The sequence below is a fragment of the Alexandromys fortis genome, unplaced genomic scaffold (assembly GCF_014885135.2).
Source record: "Alexandromys fortis isolate MF-2015 unplaced genomic scaffold, M_Fortis_MF-2015_v1.1 scaffold_26, whole genome shotgun sequence".
NCBI lineage: Eukaryota > Metazoa > Chordata > Mammalia > Rodentia > Cricetidae > Alexandromys > Alexandromys fortis.
Window position 1 is genome coordinate 6,653,140 of NW_026067894.1, and position 16,133 is coordinate 6,669,272.

At 52.7% G+C, this 16,133-nt stretch overlaps 1 protein-coding gene across 1 annotated transcript in view; it reads right to left on the bottom strand.

The window, feature by feature from the left end:
* Positions 1 to 14,534, bottom strand: part of Runx3 (RUNX family transcription factor 3) — a 57,451-nt gene extending 42,917 nt beyond the window's left edge. The window contains exon 1 of the mRNA XM_050153908.1: positions 14,077 to 14,534. Coding sequence (XP_050009865.1) covers positions 14,077 to 14,134 — 58 coding nt within the window. The 5' untranslated portion in view covers positions 14,135 to 14,534. The remainder of the gene's footprint in view (positions 1 to 14,076) is intronic.
* Positions 14,535 to 16,133: the final 1,599 nt, after the last annotated feature.

Sequence of the window (16,133 nt, forward strand, 5' to 3'; positions counted from 1 at the left end):
TTCAGGCATGTGGTCAACCTCTTTGGGCCATAGCATTTTCATTTTTTTTTTTTTTTTTTTTTTTGGTTTTTCGAGACAGGGTTTCTCTGTAGCTTTGGAGCCTGGAACTAGCTCTTGTAGACCAGGCTGGTCTCGAACTCACAGAGATCCGCCTGCCTCTGCCTCCCGAGTGCTGGGATTAAAGGCGTGCGCCACCACCGCCCGGCTAGCATTTTCATTTATTAAATGGGTTCCATACTAGCATCTATAGGGCTCGCTGAGCAAAGGCGTGGAAACACCAGTGCATGAATCCTGTGACTATTTAAAAGGCGAGCGGTCGTCATTCATGTTTTCTAGAGAGTCAGTTTGTGACTGGCAGGAATGGAGATGCTCTGAAGAAACACCTGTGCCTCTTTCAGAAACTATGGTTTCCAAGAAACTGAAATGTCCCCAGGAGTCTCGGGCTGAGAGGAGTAAAAGGCCGAAGCCGGGTGCCAGGGAGAAGAGGTTTCATGTCAGTCAGAGTTCCCATGTCAGATCTCCTTATGAGAGAGACTGGAAGCCTTGTGAGAGAGATGGGCGGGTGATGGGCGGGTGATGGGCAGGTGATGGGCGGGACCCAGACCCAGACCATGATGGATGGGACCCAGACCATAATGGGCAGACCCGATGGGAAGGACCCAGATCTTGATGGGCGGGTGATGGGCGGGACCCAGACCATGATGGGCGGGCGATGGGCCGGACAGACACTTGACCAGGACTGCTGAGCCATCTGCCTCTTGTTCTCTATTTAAACCTAAACCTCATGTCAGGACCTGAAGATGGACTTTTGGGGCCACCCACCCCAATTTTACCCTTCTCTTTAATGGGCCACGCCTGGCTTGTTAGAGCTGCCAGGGCCCAGGCTTTGACCCTAACAACTCCAGGACCACAGCGTGGATTTCTGAACCTTTGTGCTTTCTTCTCTAACGTGCTCCTGTAAGGTCTCCTTACAGTTATATCGCTCCCTGGCCTGGTGGTGCTGGTGGCAGGTGGAGACATGGCAGCCTTCACTGCCACAGCCTATCTCGAGGTGGGCTCAGGTGAACCTTCTAAAGGCCATGTTCCCCAGCAAAGGCCCTCAAAGCCTGCAGCAGAACCTCGTGTGATATCCCTGGTTTCTGACCTTGCGCCCTCTGTTGCTCTGAACATCACCTGATACCTCTGCTGAGCACACACAGAAACACCCCACCGTCTCCTGGTCTCTAGGAAACAGGAGAGGAGTTAGCACTTAGAGCCACAGCAGCTCGTGGTGAGGGAAGAGTGGTTCCCCACTCACACACATCATCCAGAGTCCTCCCGTCCCTCCTCCACTGTCTGACTCAGCCCTGCATCAGCCAGCACCCCACCCCCGTGAGGCATTACTGAGCATCTTAGGTGTTTTTCCTTCCTGCAATGTCCGATGAATTAAAAACAGGGTCATCAGGAGTCGTCTTCCAAACTGTAAAAGCGCCATGCCTGAGACCTCCCGTGGTCTGAGAGAGAATGCAGGAAGCAGCCGGGCATGCTTTTAGAAGAATAATTGAAATTAATAGGAGCCTGGAGAGATGGCTCAGTGGTTAAAAGCACTTGCAGCTCTTCCAGAGAACCCAAACTCTGTTCCCAGCCCTATACCAGGCACCTCAGAGCTGCCTGTACCTAGCTCCAGGGATCTGACCTCTGGCCTCTAAGAGCACCTGCAATCGTGGGTACAATCTTTCACGCACAGACTCAGTCACACACCTGTGCACACACTCAGACTTACACACCTACACACAACTAAAATAAGTGATAAACGTAAATCTTTACAGTGAGGTTAATAATCTGGCCTTGTGGCCCAGGCATCCCATTTACATGGCAGCCTGGGCTATACATACAGACTGACTTCACAAGGCCAGCCTGGGCAACTTAATAAGACCCTGTTTCAAAGTGAAAAAGTAAAAATGGGGCCGAGGCTGTGGCTCAGTGGTAGTATGCCAGCCCAGCACGTCTGAGGCACTGGGTTCAATCCTCAGCCCTGCATCAACAAACGAATAAATTAAAGATTAAACATCCAGTGTCTCCATTGCACGAGGCTGTCCACTGAGCGTTCAGTGTTTGCATGCGACAGTGGTCACTGGGTGGGATGCCTGGACACAGAATGCTTCCTCCATCATGACAAGTCCCTTGAGACGGGATTCTCCTCACAGCGTAGGCCGGTTGACTGCTGATAATTGTCCTGAGGTTCTGGGATACTTTCTGTGTGGCCTCACACAGGACAGGAAACCACACCATGGAACGTTATAGAAGGAAATACACCGAATAATGGTGGTTTTGTCTAGGGGTGGGGCCTCCAACTTGTTTCTAAATTCCGTGGATTCTGAAGGTGTTTGTAAACTTAACTGCTATGGGGTCGGGGGTCAGCTGGATATTTCCGGGGTGCTCTCACTGGCTCTGAAATCTTCAGGGCTTATTCTCACCACAGCTTCGTTCTTGTGTGTGTGTGTGTGTGTGTGTGTGTGTGTAGGGGGCATGTTTATGTGTATACGCTCATGTGTGCACGTATGTGGAGGGCAAAAGTCAACACTGTGTGTTTTCAATTACCCTCCACCTTAGTTTCTCTCATCCAAGTACTAACCAGGCCTGACCTTGCTTAACTTCTGAGATCAGATAAGAACGGGCGAGTCCAGGGTGGTGTGGGGCAGTAAACCACCTTTGTTTCTGAGACAGGGTCTCCCAGTGAATCCGGAGCTTTCAGTTGGATTAGACTGTCCCAGGAGTGCCCATGTCTCTTCCTCCCCATTGCTAGGCTGCCAGGTGTGCCCTGCCACACCCAGCTTTTCTGTGGGGCCTGGGAATCCAGACTTAGGTTCTCAAGCTTGCGCAACAGGGTATTTTACCAACCAAGTGTACTCTCAGCCCCATTCATTCTTCTTCGGTGGGGGACAGCGGGGGCTGTGCGGCCAGATGACTGGCGGCAGCACGGAAGTGAAAGTAGCCAGGTTTGTTTTCAGGCCCATGGTCCTTTGAAAAGAAGGGCTCCGGCCCTGGCTTCATGCTCTGATGGTGTCTGTTCTGAAACTTTGTTGTTTGCTTTTTATTTAAAATTCATTTTACAAGGATGTGTGTGCGTGTGTGTGTTTGTCACAGAGTGTGTGTGTGTGTCACATTGTGTGTGTGTGTCACCGTGCGTGCGTCACCGTGTGTGTGTAGAGTGTGTAGGGTGTTGGTCTTTAGCTGCTTCGTTTGAGACATGGTCCTTGTTCTGCTGTGCAGACCAGACTAGGTAGCTGTGAGCCCGAGGATCCTCTTCTCTCCGCCTCCCCTTGTGCTGTAGAGGCTCTGGTCTTACAGCTGCGTATAAGTGCGCCCGTCTTTGTGGATTCTGGGGATCCGAACTCAGATCCTCACGTGAGCTTCTGTAGCAGGGACTCTGTTACTGGGCTCTCTCCCTATCCCTATCCCCAAATACAGACAACTTTGAACATATGTCCTGCAGCCCTGCACCCTGAAAATACCACTACCTGCCCAGGTCCCTGGGATGTCCCTGGGATAGGTCTTTGCCCTTGTCCTGGACAGAACAGACTCGGGCATCCCTGGCAGGCACAGTCTTTGTGTCAGAGAAGCAGTGCGCCCTGGTTGGTTATACGTTTGTGTGTCTAGAGAGGGATAAAAATAGGGCTGCGAGTGGCTCGGGAGGCCTGTGGTCTCGCCACACTCATGCACACACGCACATACGCGCGTGCATCCGCACTGGCCTATTTCACAGAGCTGCCTGTGTGTCACGGGATGTGGGGCAGCCATCTCTGCCCAGCCTGCGCTCAGCCTGGACTCCACCTACCTAGACGTCATGCCCAACTCTCATGTCTGGCTGTCTCTTTCCACGCTCCCCTCCTGTGTCCCCTCCACAGGACACACAAGACCCCATCTCTAGGAATTCCTCTGCACGATCCTTTTCATTCGGCCAACTCCACGTGAGCCACCAGCGTTCTCTAGCCCCCAGAGCTGCCTATGGTGGTTCCAGTTCAGACTCCACCTTCCTCAGAAACATTCGGGAATTCTTGGAACAGGGCTGGGGACATTCAGGGAGAATTCTGAGGAGGTGGTGCCTTTGAGCCTCAAGGAAGAGGAGACACGTTCCAGATAGGAGGTGACTCTCATAGCTCACAACCGTGGCATTCACTAGGCACAGACCTCTTGCTGGGCCTCAGTTTGTCAACTGTGAAATGGCGACAGTCGCAACAATGCTGCCCACTGCATGGATTATGGAAAATAAGTGAGAACCGACTGTGACCGAACCTTCGCAGTGCCTAGCGCACGACAAACTGCCAACAGAGGCCACTCCTGTCTCCTTCACTCTTTTCTTCAGACTCCCTGGGTCTGGGTGTGTTTTCACTTCTGCAGAGGAACTCATGATGCCCCCTCCACGGCAGTGTGAACTCAGTGTGCTCATAAACATCTACAGAGGCCCCTGGAGGCGGATTCAGAGATGTAGGTGGGCTAAAGGGGGCTATAGCAGCTATCAGGGCCCCCAGAACTCCTTAGCTGCCTCCATTCTGGGCCTCACTTCTCCCATCTATAAACTGGGTACATGTGTGTGGGGAGGGGTGGATACCAGGTCCAGGAGGGCAAGCACAGTCGCCTGTTGGGTTCACTCTTGCATGCTTGCATGCAGTAGGTCAGTGGTTCTCAACCCGGGGGTCACAGCCCCTATAGGGGTCGTATGTCAGGTATCCTGTGTATCTGATATTTATGTTATGATTCATAACGGTAGCAAAACTAGTTATGAAGTAGCAACGAATAATTCTATGGTTGGGGTCACCACAATGTGAGGAGCTGTATTACAGGGTCGCAACACTGGGAAGCTTGAGAACCGCTGCAGTAGGTGTTCAATTAATGTGCACCAGAGGGGTCAGTAGTACCCACAAGTAGAGGAGAAAGAGATGCTGGGAAACCGGGTTTCCTCTCCCAGGGAGCTACAGGACCCATGCCTCAGAGGCAAGCAGGGCCTCAGAGGCAAGCAGGGCCTGAGGGTCTTCTGCATACAAAGCTCCACCTGAAACCAAGGGAGACCCTGCCCCCGCTACCCAGAAGACCAGAGCCGGGGTGGTAAAGACAGACTTGGAGATATGAGGAAAAGCACAGAGGGTGGGGTGTCCTTCAACCCCTGCTCCCGAGAGAGAGGGCAAAACCCCTCTTCTGCTTTCTTTCTTTAAAAAAAGACAAAACAGTATTTTTTCTTGCTATATCTATAAGTACCCCAGGCTCCATGTTGAGAGGCCTAAAAAGTGCGACCACTAAGAGAATTTCCCATAAAGCCTCTGAGCCCCTCTGCCTCCACTCACTCCTAGTGGCCTGATCTACAGTCAGTATTTTATTCCGTTTATTATTGCCTGAAGGTGTCCTCGTTTGGCTTCATGTAGAGAACCCAGCTGGGGGTAATCAGGGTTTGCCCAAGGGCCCTATGAACCCACCTGAAACTCTGCTCCCACCTGGCCAGGGCCTGCACCTCTTGCTATGACAACCAGGATCTGGGGCACTGGTAGCAACTCAGCAGGTCCCGAGGCCTCCAGGGCTGGGTGGGCAAGGCCAGAACCTGAGGGAGCCCTAGAAGAGGTTTTGGGGCAGCTACCTGCACACCCTCCTCCCCTTGTGATGTGGGTTTGGGGCAAATGCATGGCACTAAGGATACGCTCCTATCCTTTGCTCCTTCTCTTCACCTCCTTCCTCCCCTTCAGGGTCTCCAAGGGCCCCCAACACCTGCTGATCCTGTTACTAGCCACTCCCCTCTTCTCAACAGAAGCAAAGGGGCCAGATGACCCACAGATGTGTAGTTGGGAGACAAGAAGGAGTCCACTTACAGTCCCATGGCGGTGGCACCCCGGCAGGGGTCAAGATTCCCATGGACTCTCTGATTTTCCACTGGAAGGTGTCTGGGTGGGTGGGGCTGACCATGGCAATCTTGAAAATCGTAACTTATACGCATCTACCCTCTCCGCCCACATGTAAGTCTGAGCCTTGTGCCAAAAATGCCTTTCCCAGACTTAAAAGAAAACCCCAAAGAGGAACCTAAACCTCTGAGCTGCCAGCGCCCATAGGCTGGGAGAGCTTTGGCTTGGCGTTCAGAGAAAAACCAGCCAGCCTAGGGGAAGTGAGGGGGGCACGGAAACCTGCTCACAACAGCAGAGCCGTTCACCCCCCACCCCCATCGATAACCACCTATCAGGGTTTCTGCTCCCCTGACTTTGTAGCAAGGGACACTGAACGTCACTAGGGAGCCCATACCCACTACTTGAATCTCTCTTTGAATGCTTCAAGAGTGAGGGGTGGCAACAGCAGGCACACCAATTCCTGGGAAAAGAGACTCTTGAGAGGGGGTGGCCTTGAAGCTGGGTCTTGAGGAGAGACAGGGCTCCTACTTTTTCTATCAGCCCAGAGTCACAGTTTTTTTTCCTTTTCCATTTACTGGAAGAGGAAGAATATCTATTCATAATTCTTTCTGACGTTGACGGAGGGCTTGATTGTGTCAGGCCCTGTATTGGCCTCATCCTATCCCTCGGCCATCCAAACAGCCGGCTGTGGAAACTGTTAACGTCTTCCATTTTACAGAGGGGAGAATAAGCCCAGAGAGGCTAGCTGCTTCTCCCCAGGATGCACATCTTGGCTATAGCTTGGGTATAGATGGCTGAACTTTGTGCTGTGTTCCTCTCCCCAGGGCTCCATGTGCAAAGGCACCCCTAGTCTTCCTGAGCTCCCGGCATAGTTCTCTCTGCACTGGGAAAGAGGGAGCCACATCCTGGTGCCTGTGAGCAAGCTGGAGGCTTCCGGACAGGAGGCCATCCTGTGTGGCAAACACTGTTAGCCTGTGTGTTTCCTCTTTGGAATTCCTCTTGTTAGCCCCCTCCTGTGTGTGTGTGTGTGTGTGTGTGTGTGTGTTATACTTTTATTGAGACAGAGTCTTAAGTATCCCAGGCTGACTTTGAAACGACGCGGAAAGAGGAAGAATGACTTTGACGTCCCATCATCCTCCAGTGTCTCACGCTCCTGCCTCCATCTCCCTACCGCTAAGAATCACAAGTACACTCCGCTTTCTGCTGTGCTGAGATGGACCCAAGGCCTCATTAACACAATCGGGCCACATCCCCAGTCCCAGCCCCATTTCCACAACTGCGGTTCAAAGGTGCCAACAGATGAGCATGCCCGAGTACCAGCTGCTACATAGCCTAACATGGCGCCTGAGCCCTGAACTGAGGGCAGGGTGGGCAGTGACTCCCTGACTGTCGAGAAAGCCAAGCTGTTTCCCCTGGAACTGAATCGGAGGAGCAGTCTCTTCTCGCCTACTCTGCCTTTCTCTGGAACGACTTGTTATTGATGTTCCAGGTCCTCGTCCTGACTTCTGCGGGTGAGACCAAGTAGGTTCTGCCCTCAACTCCTCCCTCCACTAAGAGGAATCTCCATCCAGAGCTGCTGTTTCAAGGCCTGCGACGGGGCCCAAATACAGCATCCAGGCACTGAAGCCCTTCCTTCTCCCCCTCTCCCCCTTTTTCCTCCCTCCCTTCTCTGGAAATGACTTAGGAAGTCCTGAAGCTGCTCTGGGAACTGATGCTCAGAGTGCAAAGTTCCCGGTCTGCTGTAGATGGTCTTGGAGTGACTCCTGGCTATCTGGGTGATGGAGATGAAGGCTGGCAGGGCATGTAGCTCAATGGTAGCACACTTGCCTAGAATGCTGAGGGCTCTGGGCTTGATCCCCTGTAACACACACACACACGCACACACACGGTTTGACCCACCAACCCATGGTAGCTACAGGTCTGTAGATGGTACAAAAGCAGACACATAGGTCAATCAGTTAGAAGACTGGAGCATATGTAATCCACACAGCTATGGCCACCTGATTTTTGACGAAGATGACAAAAATGTACATTGCGGTAAAGACAGCATCTTCAACAAACAGGAAGGCTGGGTACCCGCAGGATGAAGGACAAAGAAGATGCTTTCCTCCCACCCTTCAGGAAGAGAACTCCAGATGGATCAAAGGGTTTTTTTTTAGGAGTTATTTATTTTTATTTTATGTGTGTGTGTGTGTTTGTCTGCATGTATGTAGGTGTACCACAGGTGCGCAGTGCCCTGGAATTGGAATTTTAGATGATTCTGAGCCACCACGTGAGCGATGGGAATCGAACCTGTGTCCTCGGGAAGAACACCCAGTGCTGTTAACCTCTGAGCCATCTCCAGCCTTGGGTCAAAGACCTTAATGTCAGGCCTGAGGCTCTGACACTATTGGAAAAAAAAGAAAAAGAAAAAACCCTTCCATAAACAGATACATGGAAGCCTTCCCAAGCAGGATTCTCATTCAGGCAGTTTAGGCCTACAATTGACAAACAGGACCTCATGGAATTAGATCAGTAAGAGCAACAGTTTACAGAGTGATAGAAATCCCTTGCTTGCTATGTACCTGACAGACTAGTGTCTGGAATACACAAAGAACTTGGGGAAAAAAAAAACCCAACAGCGAGAACTCAAACGACCCAATCAATAAACAGACTAGGGATGAGTAGACAGTTCTCCAAAAATGAAATACAAATGGAAAATGGACCGTTGAAAAACCAGCTTTCCCAGCACAAGAGAATCAAAACCCACACTGGGGGTCCCTCTCATCCCAGTCAGACTGGCAGTCATCAGGAAAACAAGAGCAGAGCTGGCGAGGCAGAAGCAGCCCTGATGCGCTGCTGTGGGGGTGGGAGCTGATCCTGCCGCAGTACAAGTCAGCTAGAGCTTTCTCAAGAAACTAGAAATGGCTGGGCGTGGTGGCTCGCACCTTCACTCCGAGGACTTGGGAGGCAGAGGCCAGCAGATATCTTCAATTCAAGGCCAGCCCTGTCTACATAACGAATTCCAGGTCAGCCATAGCTGCACAAATAGGCCCTTGTCTCAAACAACAAACAAACAAACAATCCTAAAAGTAGAATTTCCACATGATCCAGTTATATTACTCCTGGGCAGTCACTCAAAGTCTCCGAGCTCAACAATACTGGACTTTGTAAGGAAGGTGTGTGTGTGTGTGTGTGTGTGTGGTGGATCTACTACTTATCTGTCTGTCTATTTTTCTGCCTATCTATCTATCTATCTATCTATCTATCTATCTATCATCTATCATCTATCTATCTATCTATCTATCTATCTATCTATCTATCTATCTATGGTGGAACATTTTTCATTCATAAATAACGGAGCCAAGTCACATGCAGGAAAACAGAGCAGCCACAAGCAATCACATTGCACACATTAAGCCAGCTTCAAACGGCGCATTTCTCCTCGTTTGCGGGCCCTAGATTTTCTATAGGTACCTAAAATCATGTATGCATACGCAACAAGACAGTAGAGATGAAACTGCCAAGGGGATAGAGAGGACTAAAGGGAGGGGGAGGGACTAGCAAAGGGAGGGTAGGGGGATGAGAGGAGAACACTCCCCATATAATATGTTCCTTCATCAACTTAATTAATTTAAGAAACTTCTAAATTTTTTTAAAAGTTCAAAGAGAGAGCCGGCACATGGCGGGTCCCTGGGAGATGGGATTAAGACAGTGCTTTGGATGCTGTACTGAGCCCCAAGTTCAGGGCTGTCTCCCCACCTCTCACCAGCCCAGGTCTGCCAGACACTGGACTTTCTTTTCCGTCATGGCTTTCTTCTTCTCTCACAGAGTCTTCTGGAAGGTCATGTTTTCAGGCCCCTCCCCTTCAGGTAACCAAGCAAGCCTCAGCTTTGATGTGGCCACCTTAAGGCGCCGCCATCAATGGGCCCACTATCTGACCTGCAGGGCCACCAGGGGACGCCGGTTGGCTGTAGTGGGTGCGGATGAGGCCCGGACACACATTACCACTGTGTGGGGCTGGCTCACACCCACCCAGACCCTGTGGGCAGTGGGGGGCTCCTAGGAACTCCTTTCCAGCCTTGGGGGGTGAGACAGGAGAGATGGTGTTTGCAGGGTGGCCTCAGCAGCCACCATCAAAGAAGCCTGGTAGACGAGGCGCCATAATGGGTGGGGAAAGACAGACGGTCACTCATCTCCCGCCAGGGTCAGTGGAGGAGGAGGCCATGGGTCATATACTAAGGGTGATCAACCGCCAGGGCGGCCTGTGACTGGGGTGGGGAGGGCTCCCTGCTGCTAGCCACATCCTGAAGCTTAGGAAAGGACACAGACGTCTCTCCTGCCTCCTCCCTATCCAGTGACATTTGAGTCAGGTGATTTAGGCTAGACATACCCAGAGCCATGTTGTCAGTCCCTAGCTATCAACAGGTACGCCCATGCCTGAGAGCCCAGTTCCCTTTTCTCCCAGAAGTCTGGAGGGTAGAGTCTGTATTGCTTGCTGCCCCCAGCCTCTGCTAAGAGAACAGAAGTCAAACCCATGTAGAGGGTCCTGCGTGTATGGCCATCACAGGACCACACAGGGCATCTTCCTGCCATCCTTGCCCTTGGGAATCTTAAGGTATCCGGATCTTACTCTGTTATCTTTCCCTTTGCCACCTCCTTACCCTGTAAGACTTGGGGTACTATCAACTCCCACAGTCCCCAACTTAACCACACACCAAACCCCTGCCTATCTTACTCTGCCAGCATATGTCCCCAGGATAAAGACCCTCACCCCACTCTCTTGATCCAGCTCCTGGCAGGAGGCCAGCCTTGTTGCTCTGAGCTGGGCCCTCTGTTCATCTGAGTTTGTCTCCAGCCCCAGAAGGCTGGAGCTGCTACCATCTCCTGCAGACGTGGAAGCTGAGCACACAGGGGTGAAGAGCCTGCGTTAGCTAGGAGCAGACAGCAGACAGCACTCAGGCACGAATTAGCGTCCACCTCCAGAGTCTGAGCCTGGTGAGCTTTTGTGGAATGGCTGAAGTAACAGGTAAAAGCTATCTCTGTACAGGGTACCCCTAAATCTGCATGCAGGTAGTACAACCCACTTCCTCAGGTGCCCCCTCCCAAAATACCTCTCCCGCTCTGTGTCTTTGGGAGTGATATTCTGCCAGTGAAGGAACAATTTGGGTGCTTCAGGGAGTGAGGGACCTGCTGGTGGGAGGTGCCTCGGTGCCAACAAGGGCCTCAGGCAGACTTGGGGTGATGTTGTCCAGCCCCCAACAGACCTAAGATGCCTCTCTGGTTCCTCCATCCTCTCCTTGGCCTTTGCTGCTGGGCAGGGTCTTTCTCTGCCCCATTTCCTTCCGGGAAAAGCTAGGGATATCCCAGGTCCAGTGAAGGACCAGGTTCAAGGGCAGGACTGAGAAAGCATGAAGGGCAGGTTGGGCAGCTTCTAGAAAGTTCTACTCAAGCCCTGACTAAAGAGGCCCAATCGTCTGTCCCCTGTTGCTTCCAGAGGCCCCAGATGTGTGTTGAGGACTCATGCCCAGAGGCAAGGCACGGAAACAGGCCAGTGAAAACATAGACGAAGCTATTCTCTTCTGGTCTATGGGGACTCCGAGTCGGCAGAGCTTCACAACAATACAGAGGACCCACCCTGGGCTGGGGCAGGGACAGGCAAGGGTTGGAGACAGCCTGAGGAGCATCGAGTCTAATTCACACATCCCCTTTTACCAATGGCACTCAGAGATGTCAAGCAGCTTGCATGCAGTCACACAGCACATGGACATCAGAGGCCGGTGAAGGACTGGGCCTTCTGCCAGCACTGCCCAAGTCGGCTTGCATGGATTTCCAAACCCAGACTCGACACACACTGATTCCACAGTCTAAGTCAGGAATCTGGAACATGGCATTTTCAAGTTCTCTAGGAGAGTGACGGAGGGTCTTGCTTGAGGCAGTGAGGAGGGTTAGCGTTTGGGGAAGACAGGGGAAGCAGATGGATGCTGTCGGAGAACAAAGACAGGGGCTCCCTTCTGTGAAACCCCCACAGGTGGATCCTGAGGGTCAGAGTGTGAGAACACAATGGTGCTAGGGTTCTTGACCTCAGCAGAAATCCAGGGGCTCCATGAACCACGTTGGAAATAGTGAGTTTTCCCTCCATTAGCAACCATGAGGCAAAATTTAGCATCTTTTTCCACCATGATGGTGTCACCAACGGAAACCACAGATTGTTTTCGATTTCAGGAAGGTTATAGCAGATGACCCTTTCCTATCTGCCATCAGCCCCCGTCACCCCAGGGTGACACTGGGTTCTGGATCCACGGGGAGGACCACTGTCATTCAAGTGTCTCCAGAGGCCCGAGGTCACAGCCTACAAACGGGCCTTTATATATTGGAAACTGTTTCCCTCACTCCAGAGCGCTCCAAAAATCCTTTTGATTTTGTTTTATGTCTTTAATAGTGGGACTTGAGAAGTCACGGGCTTTCTGAGGGTCTAGGATGGTGTGTGGATGCGAGGGGACCCTGAGACTGGAGCTGTGGGGGCTCTGAATTAGGGAGCTGAGCCCAATGGGCAGGTTTAAAGGAGATGAGACAAGGGCAGGACACCTTCTTGGGGTCTCCAGGCTGCCCGGTGACTCTGACACCTTCCACCCTGCTGGCCAGGGACCAGTCACTCAGCTCTTTCCTTTCTCCCCGTGTGTTAGGCCAGAGCTGCTGCAATCCCCTCTCTGTCCCCTTGCCTCCAACTGCCACATCCAGGGCTTTTGTGTCAGGGCAGCCGGCGCTAGCCCTGTCTTCTTTGTTTTAAGCTCAACTTCTCCATCTTGCTCAGGGAGGGACAAATACAGACTACAAAGACCCAGCAACTTGTTTGTATAAATTCGTATTTTCTGCCTTTAATTAACACTGGAGGTTACAACGGGTGCACAGTACAACAGCGGTGGCCGCAAGGAACAGGACCTGGGGCCACCATTTTACCAGTCATGGCCAGGTTTGAGGGAATGTCCCTTCTCCAGTGACTCAATCACCATCCGAGCACACAACCTTCCTTGGCCTCCCCAGGTCACCAGGAAAGGCAAAGTCTTATCACACAGACCCACAGGTGTCCAGGCCCTCTAGAGCTGAATGCTGGGCACTGGCTGTGGTCACACATAGCCGGAGCCAGGCAGGCAGACCTCTGTGTATCATTTGGTCACCTTGACTCAAAAAAGGCAATGTCCCTCCACCCTAGAATTCTAGAACATTCTGCCCCCTTTTCTGAAGAGAAGCTAGTTCTCGAAGCAGCCCAGAAGTATTGCCTCACGCACAGCTCAGATGACAGAACGCCACAGTTAGAGAGAGGGAGCACCATCGGGAGCGGAGAGGTTAAGTGACCCATATCAGGTCACTCATCGAGGTTAGCACAGCCTGGGGCTGAAGTCTGGGGACTGCAGTCTCCTGATCTCAGGTGCTATAGCCCCCTGGGCTCCCGCAAAGGAGCAGGAAAGTGGCCCAAGTATGTAAAGTCGGGGTACCTCAAAGGCCAGAAGCAGGGCATGTCTTCCTGGGGTTCAGCCTAAGTCAGAGGCTCCCCATCAGCTATCCTGGCCCCTATCCTTGCTGAGTGACACACCCCAGAACTCTGTGTCCTTCTGGACCATGAATAGAGACAGAAGCCACCCCTGAAACGCCTTTTTATATGAGCAAGCCTTTAAGCCTTCCGGGGACAGGGTCTCCTATAGTCTCCACCAGTGTTGAACAGATTCTCATAGAGGCCTCCGGGTCCTTTATCCTCCCTTTGACCCCACTGTTCAGAGTGCCAGAGAATGTCAAGATGGTCCTCAAGATCTTTGGGTCCAGGCACAGCCCTGGCCCTGCTTGCCTCCCATGGCCCTCCTGGACACACCTGACCTCAGTCCATCCGAGCCCTGGTCTGGGCAGACAGGCCCCAGTGCTCTGTGGGGGTGGCAGTAAGCAGAGGACCATGGTCTTACCTTGTTCTCTCCATCCCAGGCCCCTCTGAGGTTTAGTCTCTGAAGTCTATAGTGAGCCATTGCCCCCGTTACACACTCCACCAGCAGAGAATCAAAGTCACACAGCGATGATCATGCCAGGAGACCACAGAGGCCACCAATCCCTCTCTCTACTTAGCGTCTCAGAGGCGAGCCATTGAGGTGGCTAGAGTGATGGACTGGGGGGGGCTCACCGTCTGAGGCCGTTACAACACCCCACCAGGAGAGCCAAGCAGAGCCCCATCACTGGTACTCACCTCGTATGAAGGTCGGTGTGTAGTTGGGGAAGGAGTCGAAGATGCTGTTGGAGGCCATACCCCACGCTGACAGAGGCAAGGACTCGGCCTCAGGGGGTTGGGTTCGGACCCACTTGGTTGGCTGCTGTTTTGTTATATTTTTTTTTCAAGTTGCTTTTGAAAATAAAAGGGGGGAGGTGTTGCCTTTTCGTTGGTTTTTTTGGTTTGGTTTCTTTTTTCTCCCCCTGCTGCTACGAAAAAGAAAAAAGAAAAAAAAAAAGAAAAAGGAAAGAACGCGAGAGTATCTGTGGGCGAGAGAGAAGAAAATCTCCAAGGAAAGAAAGTTTCGGTTTGTACCCAAGAATTTGGCTTCCCGGTCCCACAGGAATGTCTAGCCACAAATTTTCAACAGCACTATGTGCAGAGAGTATCCTTAAAGAGTGGGAAGGGGCTCTGGGCAGCCAGGGCGGAGGAGCCCGGGGCTGCAGCAGTGAGGCAAGACTCAGCAGCCCAAATGAATGAATGAATGAACGAGGCTCACCCTCCACGGAGCCCAGGCTGTGGTGGGGGCCAGGATGGCTGGGGGGTGGGGACGCCAGGAGCCAACCAGCTCCTCGCAGGGCCCTGGAGGCGGCGAGGGCCTGGCCTTGTGGTTCTGTGGTTGAGGGACCAGGCCTTCCCAGTGTCAACCCAGCCTCACATCACAGGATGCTAGAAGCCAGCTCGCGGCCTAGGCCCATTGGCTAGGGCACTGTCACCTGGGCCGTGATGTCACAGCCCCTTAGAAGATCTTGTGGCTACCGTCCCCGTCTCCCCCCCACCCACCCCCAGCACTTCTTTGGAGGCTGAAAGAAAAGAATAAAAAAAAGAGAAAAAAGGTAGGGTTCCTGTTTGTGGGTCTGGCCTCATCATACAACCCAGGAAACAGAGCTGGGAGCCACAGAGTGGCAGCAGGCTGTGGTTCACAGTGGCCCAGGAGAGAGACCCTTTCATAACAGGAGGCCTGGCTGCTCCTCCCCAGGAGAGGGCGAAGGACCCCTCACCATGGCTGTCACTGCCCTGGGCTGCGGCTGACACCCTGCCATGTCCGTCACCACACTGCCAGGCAGAGGCGTCCACATATGTGGCTGGTGGCACTTCAGGGGATTTTATGGGAGCTGGGATTTATGTACAAATGGGAAACACATGAGCCGGCTGCTGCGGCCTGCCCACCAAGAAAGGCCTTGCTTGGGAAAGCTGTGGCATGGCTGTGCCGGGACCGCCCCTGCTCTCTGCTGGAGCCCGCAGCCTGAGCTCACTGGTCTGGGGCCTTTGCCATACCCTTAGGGTGTTGCAGCCAGAGAGATTCGGAGCTTCCAGCCGCAGGGCCTTAGCACGGACAGGCTCTCCAGCGACCCCCTTTTAACCTTTCCTAAGCCAAGACCTGGAAAAGCTCGAAAGACAGGGACTCTCTATCTTTTACTAAGGAGTCTGTCAGGTATGGGACATAGGGAGTGTGGCTTTTTCTATTTATCTTAAGAGCTCTTCCCTTGCAGCTCACGGCCCCATCACGGAGGCCCAGGACCACGATAGCATCATGCCAAAGACCTCACTGCCTTTCAGAACGGGATTAGAACCTCCACCTTCAGCTCTCCTACCCAGGCCCTGGTTGACAACACAGGAGCGTCAGCTGTCCTTTGAGCTGTCTTCAGACACGGCACCATGCCAGCTCACACCAGAGTCCAGGCCAGGGGCTAAGCCCCCATACCAGCCTTGACTAAACTCTTACATTAGGGAGGAGGCGATTATCGAAGGCTGGACCTTCCTGTCTCCTGGCTAGACTGTACCTTCGGTCAGGGTGACACCCCCTAAACGTGTCCCATCTGAACCTCAGGTACAGTGCTCTGCCCCACGGGCAAGCTGAGAACTGCCGAGGTTAGAGGGGACCAGCGGGTGGTGATGAAGGGCTGGCTGGAGGGCTCTGGAGACACTTTTGGGTCCTGAAACTGCGAGACACAGGGGCCTTCTGTTTCCCTTCCCTGGGCCTCAGTTTGTATTCCTGTAAAACGGGGATGACACCTTGGTCAGAGGAACCTTGC